This window comes from Rhineura floridana, chromosome 8, assembly GCF_030035675.1.
Source record: "Rhineura floridana isolate rRhiFlo1 chromosome 8, rRhiFlo1.hap2, whole genome shotgun sequence".
NCBI classification, from domain to species: Eukaryota; Metazoa; Chordata; class Lepidosauria; order Squamata; family Rhineuridae; genus Rhineura; species Rhineura floridana.
In genome coordinates this window covers 110,726,098-110,745,531 of record NC_084487.1, presented here as the reverse complement: position 1 = coordinate 110,745,531, position 19,434 = coordinate 110,726,098, and the positions used below count along the sequence as shown (strand labels likewise).

General features: G+C 40.2%; 1 protein-coding gene across 8 annotated transcripts in view; it reads left to right on the top strand.

Moving 5' to 3' along the window:
* LHFPL3 (LHFPL tetraspan subfamily member 3) overlaps nucleotides 1-19,434 on the top strand; it is a 425,978-nt gene that overhangs the window by 276,037 nt on the left and 130,507 nt on the right. For 6 of the 8 annotated variants that reach the window (XM_061640439.1, XM_061640437.1, XM_061640438.1 and 3 more), the window contains exon 2: nucleotides 7,389-7,625. In XM_061640439.1, the coding sequence (XP_061496423.1) occupies nucleotides 7,389-7,625 (237 nt within the window). Of the gene's footprint in view, nucleotides 1-7,388; nucleotides 7,626-9,297; nucleotides 9,474-11,768; nucleotides 11,903-19,434 lie in introns of those variants that run through there. The other 2 variants (XR_009764489.1, XM_061640435.1) reach the window with 2 other exon arrangements.

The following is a 19,434-nucleotide window of genomic DNA, read 5'->3' as shown; positions in this document are numbered from 1 at the left end:
GTTTATCTGAAAATCTCATAAATTGGGTAAGTATATACATTTCAGGTTTTTTTCCTCTTGTGTGCAGGAGTCAGATCCTGCGCAGTGTTTTGAAAACCTTCCCAGTACTTGCTTTTGTAAAAGCAATGCTAATCCCATATGCCCAGAGTAAATCCCATTGAATTCAATAGGACTTACTTTTGAGTAGACATGGTTATGAATGTGCTGAAAATCAATGGGACTTTGGAGTGGTTTATCCCAATGAATCCTGGGAAGTGTAGTTTGTGAAGGGTGCTGCGAGTTGCTAGGAGACCCCTGTTCCCCTCACAGAGCTACAGTTATCAGAGTGGTTTAATAGTCAGTCCTTCTTTCCTGAGAACTCTGAAAACTGTAGCTCTATGAGGAGAATAGGAATCTCCTAGCAACTCGCAGCGCCCTTCACAAACTACACTTTCTAGGGTTCTTTGGGGGAAGCCAAAGTGCTTAAAGTGGAATAATAGTGGAAAAAAGGTACAGTGTGAATGTGGCCTAAGACAGGAAGAAGAAAGAAACTGAGAAAAAACTGAAATTGACAGATTCATCCATCCCTAGCAGTATCTACTTGCGTATTTTGCACACCAGTGATTAAAAAAAATCCACATCAGAGCTGCATTATTAACACTGCAGAGAGGAAAGCCAAGTTGTAGCAAAACCAGAATCTCATGAAGCCAATTGGCAGCTGTACCAGTGAGCAGATGTATTATTGAGCAGTAATACGTCTGTTTCCTGAAATTTTCTTGCTGAGAGAAGACTCTGGAGACTTGATTCTCTTTGTAGCTGGTGTCACTAGGGGATGTGCTCCTCTTTCTGATCTTTTGGTGAGGAAAGGTGCAGGCAGCCAGTGTGTTCTGCTTTTCTCCTCTCTTTCTCTCCCTGCTAAATACCTTCTTCATTCCACTTACGTTCATTTCCATAAAGACAGGTCTGAGCTGCTGGCTAGTCACCAGATACAAAATATAACACCTGTCTGCCAGATGTCTGCTGTTGTATATGTCACTACTACACCATCTGTACTGCAGCCTGGCAGATCTTCTACTCTCAGTAACTTGGAACAAAGCCAATTAATACAAGGAATAATTTCATGTATCATCTACTTCCCAAAAATGTATTTCCTCCCCTGTGTATCTTGTTAATCTCTTTTTGAACCTGCATAAGCTTGTTTCCACGCTGCCCCTCTTCTTTAGATCTGCCATCCTTTGATCACTTTTTTTTTTACGGAGCATCTGGATGATGAGGGTATATTCCATTTTTTTCTGTGTTGATCATGTGTATTTTTTCCAGACTGGATTTGTGGCAATTGTACATAATTTTAAAAAGCAGAATTACAGCCTTTGCCTGTTTAGTATGGACAGGCAAAGCACTATTGGGTGGGACTTCATGGTTTTTCTGCTATTAATGAAACACTTCCTTCTTGTAGGTCCGGCCCTCCAAAAAGAGAGGAAATCAATAATTAAACTCCCCACCCCAGAACAGCAGCTGACACTGGGGCAATTAAGGGATACTTTTCAGTGGGATATTAATAGGCTCTTCATCACTAATCACTACTGCTGCTAATCATTATCAGGAAGACATAAAATGAGCTGAATCTGCAAGGAGGAAGCATTTAACATTGCTAGGACCCTTTGCTGAACAGGACTTCCCTTGTGAGTAAACATTACAGGAGAATCTTGACCTTAAGGAAAGGCATTGCTGAATAACATCGCACTATATTAAGTACTTGTGTATGCAACAAAGCCCTACTCAGAGTAGACCCATTGAAATTAATAAACCTGAGACCATCATGTCAATTAACTTCAATGAGTCTACTCTGAGCAGGACTAGCATTAAATATCACCTTCCATTTTGATTCTAGTTTTTCTTCACTATGAGAAAGCAATGCCTCAATGGCACTGAAGGGCCCTAAGCGTGGAAACAACCAAAATAGCCCACTAGAAAACTTTGCTCAGGCTTCTGGCCCTTCCTAGGCTTCCCTTTCAATCCGGACTGTCAGCATATATTTCTTCAGCGACTGTAATTGACCGAGATACTGTAACTGAAAGCAGGTTTGTGTTCCCCTGAGTTGCTAGTACCAAAAGGCAACTTGGTTGTTTGCACAACAAAACATTGACTTGGATCCTACGATAACTTAAGGAAATACATAGACAGAAGAATTCCCATCATTTCCTCTCCTCTGTGATTAGGGTTGCCAGGCTCAGGGCCTGAGACTGATGTAGGAGAAAAGAAAGTCAGCCAAGTGCAGGCGTTCTTGCAACACTGTAATGAAAAAAACCACAAGGTCGAATTCTCCCTTCCCCCTGCACGACTTTTAAAGATGCAGAACACCTCTTGGTTGCCAGGCCCAGCCTCCAAATGGTCTTTTGTATCTTTATCAGCTGTGCAGGGGGAAGAGAGAATTCCACCTTGTGGTTTTTCCCATTACGGTGTTGCAAGAATACCTGCACTTTGGCTGACATTCTCTTCTCCTAAAGGTACAGGATCAGTCTTAGGCCCTGAGTCTGGCAACCCTATCTGTGATCACTTGTACCCCTGCAAAAGCTTCACAGGATGGGGTGGCCTTCCTGAACATATGAGATGGGGAAGGCAGTCTGCTGTGAAAGAGGGGAATTCTCCAAAACTGGGCTTAGAGCCCAAGATTAGTTTCCTATTCCCTGTTCTCTCAAGTAGCCAACTGTACCCCATGCCACATTGTTCAGGGGGGCAGACCCAGCTGAGGGGCTTTTCAGGGGGCACAGAGGGGGCACAGTGGAAAGAAGGCAATGGGAATTCTTCCTTTGACAAATTTCCTTAAGTTAACCTTCCTGGGGCTGATGTAGTTGGAAAGTACCCAGTTGGAAACAGCTACTCTAAGCACTTAAAACATAATAAATCTTAACTGGATTCCGCACATGCTCCAGAGCACTCTCTGCTTCACTACTGTTTTTGATATTCCCATGCCTGAATTCCTTCATTAATAATGGATTCTTGGCCTTTAGGCCTTGATAAAGCACACTTTCTTCCTTGGTTTCCTGATTAAAAACAAATGCGCCATGTAACCTTTATGAGGTGTTTGGTAGTTGCAGGAACTGGCAGAGGAGTTATGGATCTTCACATTGTATTCAACTAAATCCTGCTCAGAGTAGACCCACTGAAATTAACAAACCTGAGTTAGCCATGTCTGTTAATTTCAGTAGGTCTACTCTGAGTTAGACTAGCATTGAATATGACCCAAACACTTTTGACTTGCATGTCAAGCTTAAACGCTATACCTGTTCTAACTGGAGCATTGAAGAAGGGCTCCTCCAGACCACCTGTTTATTCAGCATCCATCCTAAATTGCTTGTACAAAGCTTACGTGGGATTATTGAGTATTTGTTCTGGTTTGTTTACCGGATGGTTACGTGACAATGAGCATGTCCTACATTCATCCTGATTTGCTTATGGGGTGATTACTTGTCTTCCCATTAATCATTTGTGCATCCCACACTTTTCGATGCATTTCCCCATCACCTTCCAAACCACAAAAAGTCTGTGCTTATTTAAAAGTAGACTTGTTTCACTAGGGTGACAGTGTCTGCTTTAGTCCACTTCAACTGCACAAAGTGAAAGTTCCTGTATTTATTTATTTATTATTTGATTTATATCCCGCCCTTCCTCCCAGCAGGAGCCCAGTGTGGTATGCGCTTGAATTCCTTCCCCAAAATACTGACAATCTGGAGGCACCCAAACTCTGTGTGGGGAGCGTTTCTGCGTACATCATTCCCTGTGTTCTCCATCTCCAGAGCTGAAGTCTCAGACTTCCAGCCTTTATTTAATGGATTTATGTGCTTTGCCAACTAATAGCCTCAAGTAAGTCCTCTGGCAACCCAACCCAACTATCTGAGAAACTGCTGGCAAGCAAAGACAAAACCATCTCTCAGACAAATCTGTCTTTATTACAATGCAGTATAATGAGCATATATGCATGTGCTGGCCGGAAGAGCTTGATAGCCCATATTCTGCACTTGTGAGAAGAACTAGTCTGCCAGTCAACATCAGCAGCAACGTCAGTGCATCAGCTACTGCTCATAGCTTGACAAAGTATCAGCAAAGTAACATTGACATGGACTTTTTGCCAGCTGGACTAGTGAAAGGGGAGGGGGGAATATGAACAGCAGGAGAGATCTTGCCCACATGTATCTGGAGACAGTGAAGATATAAAAACAGACTTTGTCATATATTTTACGGCCGCCAAGAGCGGGTTTGGGCCTCAGTGAAAAAAAATTTTTGGTCCCCCGGCAAGAGCGGACTGGCTAAAAATCTTTACACTTTAATCTTTTATATCATTATTGTTTTCTTTGAAATTCACCAATTTTACAATGGATGTCAAAAACAATTGACAAATGATACTACTGAGAAAGACAAAAGCATGTGCAACATAGTTGGGGCCCGGGCCCCCTTCGGGACTGCTGGGCCCCAGTAATTTGTACCGGCTTCTCCCCCCCTCGTTGGCTCTGATTACTGTTGGAGTGCATGATGCCACTTGATTTCTGTGGTGTCTGGCTAGAAGTGTGGTTAGTTACCATTAAGGCTGTGTATAGGACTAGTATTTGCATTTGGGTTGCTGGGGTGGGAAGGGTTGGATGGGTTTTTGAGTGGGATCTCAGGGACAGTAATACTCTTTTGCTCCTCTGCTACCTTGTAATGTAGACCAGTCATGCATGTAGTGTTGTCTGTACAGCTGCCGTTATTCCCATCCTTTTAACAGATGTTTTACTCCAGTCAGGGAAGCACCTCAGAACTACAAGCCAGTTGCTTGGGTGTGATAGCAACCAGCATATCTCCTTCCTGTCTCCGCTTGCTTTCTTCAAGCATCCGCTTAGGCAGTAATGGAGAGCAGGAAGCCAATAGATCTAAGCGCATGTGAGGAACACAGTCCCTTGAGCCTGTCACGGAAGGCACTGTCAAGCCCCAAAGCCACCAGATTAAAGAAAGGTTATGTTGTGAATAAGAACAAGGGAAAGCAGGTTGGTACTATAAGAAAATAAGCAAATGTTAAAGATCTAGCTAACCTATGGAAGACATCGCAGTAGTCCATTATTCACAGTAGGAACAGCATGTAGCACCTCTCAATGGTCATAGGTGAGGGACGGAGCAATAAAAGTAGCATTCTGTGTTTATGGTCTTTTGCACCCAGGTGACTTTTAGAAACAGCTTGCTTAGTGCAGCCAATAGGTTTGGCTACACGTATCCCTTGAATGAATTGCACACACACAGGAAAGTATTTTTATCATGTTTCGAGATGTTGGGTGGAAATGGTGTGAATGAACACAGAAATTGCCCAGGCTTTCCCTGCCAAACAGGATATTGCCTCAGTTTGTAGATTCAAAAGTGGCAGGGAAGATTTGACATTGCTGCTTAGAAGGAAGAGGAGCTAGAGAAACATTGCGTCTGAAAAAGATATAGCCCTGCTAGGGTGGATCTGAGTCACTCCTTTTATTGGTGGCTGCCATTCCTACTCTTCTTGCTGCTTCCCTATCACATTTACCATGGTTTTTAAAAAAAAATTATTTCAAATGCAGAATGTGTAAAAATGGCTATTAACAAAAATGGGAACATACACAGTTGTTGAAATAAACATTTTTATTTTATTTTATTTTATTAGCAAGATTTATATACCACTTAATTAAAAAGTATGTTAGCAGTTAACATAAAATGGCATAAAATGCCATTAAAATAGCAATTATATTAATATTAATAAAAATAGCAAGAAATATTTAAGATAATAGCAATACCAAAAGAAATTGCAGTGTTGATGTGCAGTGATCATTTTTACCTCTGTACAAATTTGCTTCAGTACTAAAAAATGGCAGCAGTGAGCAAGCAATGAAAATGGGTTTAAAAAAGGCTGGGTTTTGTTGCACAGAAAATATTGTGTGGTCTTCTGGAAAGGATTCAAAAATCAAAACCTGCCCTTCCAAATGAAATTATGTGTAGGTAAGTTTTATAAGTATCCCTTATGCTTTAAAAATCATATGATCTTGTATCTGATAAATGAAACATTGCCAGAACTGCATCTCAAATATGCAACTGTGCTTCTAGGCATGCCAAATAAAACTTTTGCCTATGTAATCTTATTTAAGAGTACATATGGGTACTTTTATTTTATTTTTCGCATGTGAAGGCTGCTAATGTGCATTCAATTCTTTTCTCTACTCCTGCATTCTGAAGATGGCATAGTTTAAGCTAACTTCACCATAACTGGGATTTTATAAAAATGTGTTGATTAATTTAAACCACCTTTGGTATGATTTCGATTTAATTATTGTTTCTGCATTCTTATTCTTACATTGTTCAAAGCTTACAATGTAAGTAGCTGCATAAAAATAAGATTGAGTTTTCTTAACTATTTTTTATATCTAAAATCTACTCACTCTTCCAAACAAACTAGATTAAAAATCAAAGGTGTACCTTTTTGTTTTATGTAACCTACTCTCTTCACTTTCACGGGCAGCAACCAACATGCAACCCCCCCCCTTATTTTGGCCAAGGGATCAGAAAACAGTGAAGAATTAAGCAAGCAAGGTACAAAGTGACTTGATGCAGATCTATGGCATGCTATCAGGATGCACGTTCATCACTTCATTGACCATCAGGCAGCTGATCATTAACCAAGGTTTATGAATCAAAAGCATTCCATGAAAGGATGGGGAAAGGAAAGAAAGATTCTTTCAGTGGAGTTATCATAGCATTTATATACTGAAGGAAAGTTGGAAACCAAAAGTATTTTTTTTATAAAAGCAGTTGGAAGAATTAACACACAACTGTCTACGAAAGACTAGTGCATTTCATCATTCAAGCTGGACTCTGATTAAAAAGAGACCCTCTCTCCCTCCCCCCGAAGGAATAATGTTATCATTCATCAGTAGGAAACTGAAAAAGACTGTTGGTTGGAATGGGTATTTTACCAAAGATCTGTAGTATTTATTGCTGTTTTTGTATATAGTTGAAAACTTATATTAGCACAATGCAGATACTATCTGGATATAATTTAGGTCTCTTTATTTGTTGCATAGACTTTTAATTTATAGTATACCCATTTACTCTGTGCCATGAATGAATGTATTAGTTTTCCTGTTTATTTTGCAAGGCTTTTCCCCCAAAGTCTGAAAAAAGTTAAAGGAGTTATTGAGGGTACAGGGTTCCCCCCCTTAAATTCACAGGACTTCAAGCTTATGGGCAGCGTATTAATGTTCTGCACACTGAATATTTTGTTATTGTCGTTGAAAAAAACAAGTTGCAAAGTCCTGGATCATAAAGTGGAGGTATTTTAATAACTAAATATGGGTGAAATATAAACTTCAGCCATGCAATTACTCTATCGCTCTCTTTTTTCTTTTTCTTTCTCTTTCCAGCTGCTTGCCTTGTCCTGGGCTGTATGATTTATCCTGATGGCTGGGATGCAAAAGAGGTGAAACGGATGTGTGGCGAAAAGACAGACAAGTACACACTGGGGGCTTGTTCAATCCGCTGGGCATATATCCTGGCCATAATTGGAATCCTGGATGCCCTGATCCTCTCATTTCTGGCATTTGTACTTGGCAATAGACAAGACAGCTTACTAGCAGAGGAACTCAAGCTGGAAAACAAAGGTAGGACTGCTTTGGGAGGCTGTGTTACTCTGAGCTGCCTTGAGGGCAAGTCCTTAAAAACAATCATCTCCATTTTCTTTGTCTGTCAGAACTACTGCTTGCTTTTAAGCTATTTTTATTGTACTAAAGACCTTGTCCTTAATATTCTTGAACTTGTAAAATGACATCTTTTGCCTTCATCCTTTAGTTTCTCCACTTGCTCCAGTTGCTTCCCTTGGATTTATCCCCTTTCATGCTCTTCATGCTCTGGCTGAGTGAGAACATTTTCAGTGTAATTTCTGTTCCTGTGATGTGCTACAGAGAGGGCAAAGAAAAGGCATGCGTGGGTAGGGGGATGATGAGGTGGATTGTGGAGTAGGGCACCACATGCTGGTGTACTCAGTAGAACTCAGAACTGGTCGTAGTCATTGTTCTGCCTAATTTCACTGTGTTGTCTTGGACAAGTCTTTTAAGCTTATGCATGTCAACACAAAAGCAAATCCCACTGAATTCAATGGGACTTTCCCAGGTAAGTGTATATAAGATTGCAGTCTTAGTTGCTTTAGACACTGAGTATATAGATTCTGATTTTATTTTAACAATTCTTAGATGCAATATTTGCATGTTTTTAATAATGTTGTAAGGAACCTTTTTACATCCTGGGATGGAAACTAAGGTCACATAAACCTGCCTTACACTGAGTTGGACTACTAGTTTATATAAACAGATGCTATTGGAGGTCGCTGATTCATAGGGTCACCATAAGTTGTAATTGATTTGAAGGCACATAATGACAACAACAAAACCCAATATGGACTACTCCAGGAGTACCCAACATGGTGCCCTTCAGATGTCATGTTCTACAATACCCATCAGTCCCAGCCAGCATGTCCAATGCTCAGGAATGACAGTACACAACATGTAGAGAGAGAGGTGGAATACACAACATGTAGGGAGCACCACTTTGGCCAGCCTAATCTACTGTGCCTGGCAGTGAACCTCCAAGGTCACAGGCAAACTAGCCATAAGAATGCAATAGTGTATGCAACGCCAAGTCCATGTCCTGTTCAGGTTTTGAATCTTATGACTGAAAGACAGTCTATAAGGTATACAAAAATATAACCTGAGACCTCAACCATTTCTTCCTGGAACTGCACATATTGCCAATGATCTTGAGACCTTTTTATGGCCTTGCTGCTGTTGATCATGAGCTGTTGGTGACACAACTCAACCTGCCAGGTACTAGGGGATAGCAGAGAATAGTGAAAGGCTATCAGTTTTCATCCATCCAGGGCATTCTCTGTTTATACTTATTACTCATTATATTCTTAGAAAAGTATAGAAAATGGCAACAAAAAATTCAAGTTCTGCCGCAAAGACAAGACAAACTCTAAAGCAAATAGATGCTGCCTTGAAAATGCCCTTGACTTTCCACAGTTCTAATTAGCTAACTGGATTTTGATCAGATTTTGCAGAATCCTTCAAACAAATAATTCAAAATTCTGTTTGCCAACTTGATTGCTCAAATTTGTGTGCAGTTTCAAATCACTACTACTTATGTGGCCAGAAACTGTTGATGAGCAGCTCTTGCCTGATAGTTCATTGGAAAGTAATTCTGTGGGAAATGCTGAAAAAGATGTGAAATGTGGCACTGGGTACAGAACTGCTTTCTAAAACCTTGCTGTTGTTTCAGAAGAGAACAGGCTTCAACTTTCTGTGATTAGAAAGGTATAAGCATGCAAGCTGTGTCTGCTAAAAGCTTTGGAGGAGGATGGCTAGACATGATTTCTTGGACATCAACGAGTGGGGTTTCAGTACCTTGTATAAGTTACTTGTCCCCCATCCCCAGTTTGTGAAAACACAAATAAATTATGCAAAATGGTAAAATAGGAGAGAAATTATACATGTCCCCTCAATTATTCATAACGTATTCAGAATTTAATTTAGCATGATTGCCTGGGCAGGAGTTTTCTTCCCTGCACCCATCCAGGTCACAGAGCCCTGAATTAAACCAACAGCAGTAAAAACTGTTCCAGTTACCAGCCTAGCCATTAAGCACCTTGAATGATTTCTTCAAAATGGCACCAGGTCCTATTACTAAACATTAGGTTAACTAAAGATTTAATAACTGCATGTTGTCTTTGTATTCACATGTTGCTGTTTAAAGTCCTTATGAATTGGAGCAGTGCGCTTTTTTTCTTTTAAGATGCACTGAAGTCTTCAGGCATTTACATACAATAGTGTTATTCTTCTACAGGTCATCTTTCCTCTGAACTCCTCATTCACAGCTAAAGTAATAACTATTAATCACTAAGGCAGTGACTTAACGAAATAATCTGAGCTGCTGCTCTTGCTTCAGTGCTGGGGAAGCAAAGAGTTATTTACTGTTGCACTTCCTCACTGGTAGCATTATTGAGTGAGTTATTAAGCACTTGAAAAATGTTATCTCTTCACAAGGGCTCTAAATTTTACTACAAAGTCTTTGGAAGTGACAAGACAGTTGAAGATGAGCACTGGATTATAAATATCAGGATTCTTTTTCTTGAGTCTGATCCTGAGGCAGTGTGAATATGCCAGTGTCAGGTTTCCTTTCCCAGCAGACATCAAAAGGATTCCAGTGAACTGTGCCAGGGTGATCAAAAGATTAGAGTGCCCCACACATGCAGACACACACTTATTGACAATCTTACCTGTAGCTAGAACCTGTAGTGCCTTCTGGTTACTGTCCTGGATTTGCTGTCAAGGATTTTCTGGAGAATGGACTGGATACATGGGTTCATTTGGACATTTGGAGGGTCCAGTTTCAAGGCAAGGATTTGGACTCAATGACCACAGGGGTGTGTGTGTGTGTAATACTTTATAACCCACTCTTACATGGTACTGCTAGCTCTCTCTCATTTAAATCATCGGTTAGGTCTGGATCAATTTGGCTTCAACAACTCTGCAATGTCTGCCAGGAGCTCAACAGACCATTCACTTGGCCCCTCACAGAGACCTGTTGAATTGAGTAGTTGATCCCCCCCCAAAGATCAGTGGTGGCTGGTGCCCATTGAGACTGTTTGGGCAGAAGGCAGACAGGCCAACAGTAGGTTGGCAGAGAGGCCAACAAAGCTAGTGGCAGACAGAGCCAATTAATTCTGGTTTTGTCCCCATCTCCCTCCCTACTGAGTTCTACAAGAGCAACACTAAGACAAAGGAGAAGGAAGCTGATAGTCAGTGCCATCCCCTGGACTGAATGTAAGTAAGAAGGCAGGCTGCTGGCTAAGGGTAGATTGAGGTTGGTGGGGGCAGTGCCCCATTCATCCTAATAGACCAACCTCCACTGCCAAGGATGAAGAAAGGGACTTCATGGTGCTGCTGTGCATGCATATTGCCAAAACATTCCTTGTGCCTTGTCCTTGTTCATTTCCCATGCGAGCTTGCCCACACCACAGAGTCATCTTTAGAGGCCCTCTGTTTCCATCTGATGTAAAGACAGGTGGTGATTGTAGAGGGGTGTGTGTGAGAGAGAGACAGAGAGAGCTCCTGGTATACAGCCAGGCTTTGTAAAAGTGGCTCCAACAGGTAATACTGCAGTTGCAATATTGCTGTAAAATGTTTCCCACATACTGATGATTCACACAATATTTTCTGCTGTTGAGAGGGCAGTAGCAGCAGAAAATGACAATCATAAGTAGCCTGGAATTCTTTGAGCACAGAATTTGTATGGCACTTCAGAAGCATTTCAGGAGTGGCACAAAATTTCACTCCTCTGCCATCTGCATACTCCCTTTAAAGACCTGCTATAAGGTTAGCATAGGTACAGTGTCATCTTTTAAATGTCTGAAAATGAAATACTCTCAAAGCAAATACTTTAATCTTTGATTGCTATTCCAGTGAGTGCTTATGTCTTTTAGGGGTGAAAGGTATACCAAAACATGGAATGACAGGACATGTTTTTAAACAAAATGTTTCAGAGCCCTAATTGGGCATTTGGACATGAGAGCCACTCAGTGACATATTTAGAAGAACAGGCACAAAAGGGCAGGGTCCTGATACCATAATAGAACTATGATAACTGTCAACATGGAAGGAAAAGAGGTGGAATGGCAAAGAGATTGTCTTCTGAAGGTGAGGAACAAGAATTGTTTCATGCTTTACTGCTGTGCTCCTCTGCCATTTCAGAATTACCCTTTAGCTTCTAATTCCTGGATTTGGAACAATCATTGAGAGCCTGCTGAGAATTAATTGACACGTGCCCTTTAGCTTTCCAGCAACTGCACTAATGGGTAAAGAGCAAGCCTTGCCTCCTTCATTTGGTCAGTATTTTTTTCATGTTTCCCTCCTGCTGTTCTGTTGCTGGTTGTTAGCTTTATTCAATGCAGGGCAAAGATGGTATTTTATTGAGAAATAAATTTCCCCACCAAAGCTGCCTTGTTATTTTCCTGAAGGAAACTGACAGTCTCCTCCTGAATATGTCTCTCTAAGTTCTCTGTGACATGATTAGCAGCTGGACTTTTTCAGTAGGCCATCACACCAGCAATTGTGTTGGTTTTAAGTGACTGTGAAACTCCCATGGCCACCAATTAGTCTACAGATCAGTGAGTTTCAGGTAAAGCTGATCTCAGGCAAAAGCAAATTGCTTGTGCATGAAGGACACCTTGATTGACCTCCCGGAGTTAAGGTCTAAAAGGAGAAAGGGAATTGATTCTTTATACATGCTTGTATCCCCAGAAGAGCTGCCAATCCCTGATGAAATCTAAATGTTGAGATTCAGAAGCCTTTAGAAATTAAATCGAGGTACTGATGGAGTACACAGAAGACGAAAAACATACATAACATAATAAGCTCCAGTGGAGGCTGGTGGCTTCAATGTCAGTGGGGCAAGAATCCGCTCCTGGTTTTAGCCTGAACTTTCAAGGAGCTGTCCAAAGTATGGAGCAGATTCACTGCCCCATTGACATCAGAGCCCCCAGCCTCCACTAATAAGATTGTTTCTGATATATGAGGGACTCTGACAAAAGAAAACAGGGCAAACTTATTTCTTCCTGCTGCTCCAGAGGACAGGACTGGAACTAATGGGAGGGAATTGCAGGGAGACAGATTTTGGTTAATCATTGGGGAAAACCATCCTAACAGTAAGTGGTATTTAACAGTGGCGCAGAGTTTTTCAGTAGGTGGTGGGCTCTCCTTCGCTGGAGCTATTTATGCAGAAGCTGGATGGCCATCTTGTCAGGGATGCTGTAGCTTTACTGAGGGGGGACTGGAATACATGACCTCCAAGGTCCCTTTCAGCCCTAACATTATATGGATCCATAAGTGAGATGGTGATGATGATGATGATGATGATGATGATGATGATGATGCAGTAAAAACAAGAAATAATCTTTTGGTGACTTAAGGATCTTAAAAACCTCTGGAAATTATATGCAGTGCTTATTTAATATGGTCAGATACTAGCCATATTTGGTATAAACCTGTATTACTACTACTACTACTACTACAACAATTATTACTACTACTATCTGTCATGGGTGTCTACTTGGTGTTGTTTTTTATCTGTTGCCATTTTCTGTATTGTTTTAAACTGTTTTGCTGCTATTTTTAATTGCATTTTGTACACCACCTTGAGATGTGGGTGGAAGGCAATTAATAAATCATCATCATCATTTATTGTTTTTATACATGATAAGACTATTTCTCATAAATACAGGGTGCACTGTATTAACAGTTTAAAAGCAAACCAATAAACTAAGCCAGCCTTCCACAGATGATTTGAATATTCAGAAGCATTAATCTCCCATTTAACAAGATCATTGCAGCATTCCCTGTGGTCCTGGGAAAGTCAAATATTTCATGAACTACCATGTAAGGGGGCCTTATTTAATGAGCTGCTGTTGATAATTTAATAGTTCATAGGAGTAGCCCATTAGGGCTGCAGTCCTATGAACACTGACCCAGGAGTGAGCCCCATTGAACAAAGTGGAACCTACTTCCAAGTAGGGATGTCAAAGCATTCTTTTGGAAACAGGAGTAGAATTGCCAGTATTCACATATTCATCCCATGTCTGGAAATCAATCAATCCAGTGAGTGCAACTGATATTAATGGCTGTTGTTTTCAGTCCACAAATGATGCGTAATTCATGACTCCTCCCCTGCATTTGCATTCAGATGAATGGTGCACAGTGCACAGTGAGCTGAATAATATAGTTCTTGTCGGAAGATGAACTGCAGCAGAATGGGAATAGCGCTGCATGCAATGAATATGGGTCAGAATGGAACTTAATGCCTTCTTACACCCGTACTTCCAAGTAAAGATACATAGGATTGTACTACACAACACCTTTAGACTGCAATCCTATACCCACTTACTTAAGGGTATGTCCCACTGAACTTTATGATGCTTACTTCTGACTAGGCATATATAGGATGTACTGCAAGACCTGGTACCTGAATTAGCTTGTTTTCCCTCCCCATTCCCTTTTCCTTTTTTATTATGTCTATTAGATTGTGAGCCAGCAAGCTGGGACTGTATTATCTTAATCTCTGTACAGTGCTTAGAAAAAAATATATAGGTGTTTCATAAGTGAATAACAATATTTGCCTCTGTTTTAAATTTAAATTACTCCGGATCTATGATTGTATAATAAAGAACTGTAACTGTAAATAGGGCCATTTCACTCATTATTATCGATTTATTACATTTCTATCCCACCTGTCCTCCAAGGAACTCAAGGTGACATATGTGGTTCTGCTCCCTCTCCATTTTATCATCACAACAACACTGTGAGGTAGATTGAGAGGCAGTGACTAGCCCAAGATCACCCAGTGAGCTTCATGGCTGAGGGGGGATTTGAACCCTGGTCTCCTAGGTCATAGTCCAACACCCTAACCGTTACACCACACTGGTGCTCTTACAGAGAGGCAAACTGCAATTTGTCACCAAGTGTACACTCAAAGAGAGCTGCATCCAATCCCAGCTCCCAGCAGTCCCAAGAAATGTATCTGTATGATTCATGTCTGCTACATTCATATATTTAGGTGTACGCTTAAAACATCTTAGGTGTATAAACCCTAAAAATGGAAAGTGTGACTGTGAAATAGGCCTTATTCAACCAGATGTATGGATATGTGCATCTCTGAGACTTAGCCTAGGCTTGGGAGCCAAACATTTGAGGATCCTGTAACTAAAATGCACTTTTGTGATTGCTCACTTAAATCTTCTTTCTCCCTTCTACAAAGGGTTACTTCTTTTTTAAAAAAAATCAAATATTTATTACAGAAAAAGACAGTAAATAAACAAACATTTAAAAATATAAATTAATTCACAATTTCCTATCTTTAAACCAAAGCAAATTATGAATATGATGTTATATCATCCCCAACTGTTTCATTCCAGAATAGGATAAAAGTTGCCCATTTTTTTGATAAACATCTTTTCACATAATACATTTTCTTTTGCTCTGACATAATAAATCAGTTTATAGGGTATAAATACTGTGTATAAACAGTGTGTTGCTAAGTCCGAAATCCTGAAAAATCACTCTGACAAGTGAGGGGGAACTCTTTTTTTCCCCCCAGTAAGTTGAAATCGACATTGTAGCTGTTGTTAACAAGACATGACCATTTCAATTATCCACATTCTCAACCCAGTCCTCTAAATAATTTAAAACTATATTTAACAAGTTCTTTGGAATCTCATACCTGTTTATTTGTTTGATGGTGTCTAAGATATGATTCCAGCAATTCTTAATTTTACTATATTTCCAAAAGATATGTAAATAATTGTCCTGAGGTTCACCATATCTCCAACAATTATCTTGTGATAGATTGTATTTTTTTTTTAAGTAAGTTTTAAAAAAATATTTGGAAGTACTATTCCCACATCCCCCCTTTAGGATGCTCACCTTAACATGGTGAGGGGGTTTGCGAGTGTTGAAGAAGCTGAGAGCAATGCCTTCAGGAGTCTAGACCAAGAGGCTAGACTCCTAGCAGGGGCACCCATGGCGGAATGGTCAAAGCTGAGACACCAGACTAAGATGCATCCAAACTCAGAGGAAGGCAATGGTAAACCACCTCTGAATACCTCTTACCACGAAAACCCTATGAACAGAGTATCCAAAATGCAACACAAGATAGTGCTGGAAGATGAGACCCCAAGGTCAGAAGGCACTCAGTGAGCTACTGGGGAAGAACAAAGGACAAGGACAAGTAGCGCTGTGACTAATGACGCAGCTGGGTCAAAGCCGAAAGGAAACCCAGAGGCTGATGTGCACAGATGCGAAAGGAGAGTCCGGAGTTGTACGACGCACACAATAGGAACATGGAATGTGAGAAGCATGAACCAGGGAAAGTTAGAAATTGTCAAGCAAGAAATGGAGCGTATCAACATTACAATACTTGGCGTGAGTGAATTAAAATGGACGGGAATGGGACATTTTCAATCAGGCAACTACAAAATATTTTATGCAGGAAATGAGAAATCAAGAAGAAACGGGGTTGCTTTAATAGTGAGAAGTGATGTAGCAAAAGCAATTAGGAGCTACAACACAAGGTCTGAGTGAGTGATATCAATGAGATTAAACGGGAAACCTATCAACATAACCATCAGCCAAGTCTACGCTCCAACATCAAACGCAGAAGAAGAAGAATTCGAGAGATTTTACGCAGAAGTACAGGAGGAAATTGATCACCCACCAAAACAAGATGTGATGATGATCATGGGGGACTGGAACGCAAAAGCAGGGAACAGAGAAGAATTAGGAATTGTGGGGAAATGGGGCTTAGGTGACAGAAATGAAGCAGGAAAAAAACCTTATTGAATTCTGGGAAGCCAATTATTTGTTTCTTGCCAACACATTTTTTGAGCAACCAAAAAGACGACTGTACACATGGACATCACCAGATGGTCAATATAGGAATCAAATTGATTATATAATTGGAAACAGAAGATGGAGAAGTTCTATACTTTCTGCAAAAACAAGACCAGGAGCAGACTGCGGTACAGATCATGAACTGATTGTATCGAAAATCAGAGTAAACCTAAAGAAAAACAACAAAGCACTCATAATGCCAAAATACAATTTAAATAACATCCCAGAAGAATATAAAGATCAAATAAGGAACAGGTTTGAGGCTTTAAACTTAGTTGACAGAGAACCAGAAGAACTATGGACTGAAGTCAGGGACATTATCAGAGAAGAATGCAAAAAGACAATACCTCTAGTTAAAAAGACAGAAAGACCTCAATGGATGACTGAAGAAACTCTTCAAATGGTTAAAGAGAGAAGGAAAGCAAAAGCAAAAGGAGATAGAAACACGGTCAGAACCCTAAATGCAACTATACAGCGACTAGTACGTAGGGACAAAGAAAACTATTACAACAGTTATTGTATAGAAATAGAAAAGGACAACAAAATGGGAAGAACAAGAGCCCTATTCCAAAAGATTAGAGAAATGAAAGGGAAATTTAAACCACGAGTAGGGATGTTGAATAATCAACAGAGGAACACACTGACTGACTGAGAAGAAATAAAAGGAAGATGGAAACAATACACTGAAGAACTCTATAACAGAGATGACAGGATGACAGATTCATTCACGGAGGAACCGTATGATGAAGAACCAGAAATTTTAGAATATGAGGTGAAAGCTGCTCTTAAAGTACTCGGAAGAAACAAATCACCAGGAACAGATGGCATACCAATAAAGTTTACCAACAACAACAACAACAACAACTTTATTTGCTCTTAGCCATAGGCCATAGCATTTCTAAAGCACTACAACAAAATATACAATAACATTTCCACTCGCCTAAAATATATAACATGGTTAAAAAATTCAAAGCTGTTGATTTTTACAATATTGAACTCTAATATGTTTTGCAGCAAGTGTGAAATTTGCTACTGCCAATATGATTTTACTGTGATTATCTGAAAGTAGGTCGGCTATTAAAATATCTGGAGGGAGGCCTGCTCTAGGGACTATAAAAGGTGCTAAAAATTTGTGTCTAGGGTCGTTATATAAGGGGCACTTTAGCATGTAGTGGACCAGATCTTCGATCTCCTTGTTTCCGCAAATGGAGAAACGGTCAGATCTCGGCACCCCTTTATATCTGCCCTCCAAATAGGCTGTGTTCATGGTCTGGAATCTAATTTCAGTATAGACTCTACGAATCTTCGGATTGGTAAGGATGGTGAAATAAGGGGCTATGGTGTGATTTAGTTTAAAAAAAGGAAACCATTTCGAGAAAGAGGATGACTCAATAAAAAGTCTATCTTGCACCTCGTGGAAATTAAAAATCCAATTACTCAGTTCCTTTGGGGAAAATGTTGAGAGATTACTAGGAGAAAGATTGTAAGAGTCCATTAACATTAAAACAGTGTGGGCCCAGCCACCAAATTGTAGCTACTGAGACTGAATCAGTCCAAATTTTGACAAAAATCTGTCAAGAAATATGGAAAACTAAACAATTGCCCACAGTCTGGAAGCTTTCCATCTACATCCCAATTCCAAACAAAGGGGATCCCAGGGAATGCAGTAATTATCAAACTATTGCCTTAATATCCCATGCAAGTAAAGTAATGCTCAAGATTCTACAACAAAGGCTCTTACCATATATGGAGCAAGAAATGCCAGACATCCAAGCTGGATTTAGAAAGGGAAGAGGCACCAGAGATCATATCGCAAACATACGTTGGATAATGGAACGGACCAAGGAATTTCAGAAGAAAATCACCCTGTGCTTTATAGACTACAGCAAAGCCTTTGACTGTGTAGATCATGAAAAACTATGGAATGCTAAAAGAAATGGAGGTGCCACAGCATCTGATTGTCCTGATGCGCAACCTATACGCTGGACAAGAGGCTACTAAGGACAGAATACGGAGAAACTGATTGGTTCCCCATCGGAAAGGGTGTGAGACAGGGGTGTATTTTATCACCCTATTTATTTAATCTGTACGCAGAACATATCATACGGAAAGCAGGATTGGACAAAGATGAAGGAGGTGTGAAAATTGGAGGGAGAGATATCAATAATTTAAGATATGCAGACAACACCATACTACTAGCAGAAACCAGTAATGATTTGAAACAAATGCTGATGAATGTTAAAGAGGAAAGCACAAAAGCAGGACTACAGCTGAACGTCAAAAAGACTAAAGTAATGACAACAGAAGATTTATGCAACTTTAAAGTTGACAATGAGGACATTGAACTTGTCAAGGATTATCAATACCTTGGCACAATCATTAACCAAAATGGAGACAACAGTCAAGAAATCAGAAGAAGGCTAGGACTGGGGAGGGCAGCTATGAGAGAACTAGAAAAGGTCCTCAAATGCAAAGATGTATCACTGAATACTAAAGTCAGGATCATTCAGACCATGGTATTTCCGATCTCTATGTATGGATGTGAAAGGTGGACAGTGAAAAAAGCGGATACGAGAAAAATTAATGCATTTGAAATGTGGTGTTGGAGAAGAGCTTTGTGGATACCATGGACTGTAAAAAGACAAATAATTGGGTGTTAGAACAAATTAAACCAGAACTATCACTAGAAGCTAACATGATGAAACTGAGGTTATCATACTTTAGACACATAATGAGAAGACATGATTCATTAGAAAATATAATAATGCTTGGAAAAACAGCAGGGAGTAGAAAAAGAGAAAGGCCAAACAAGAGATGGATTGATTCCATAAAGGAAGCCACAGACCTGAACATACAAGATCTGAACAGGGAAGTTCATGACAGATGCTCTTGGAGGTCACTGATTCATAGGGTCACCATAAGTCGTAGTCGACTTGGAGGCACATAACAACAACAACATTCCCACATCATTCTGTAC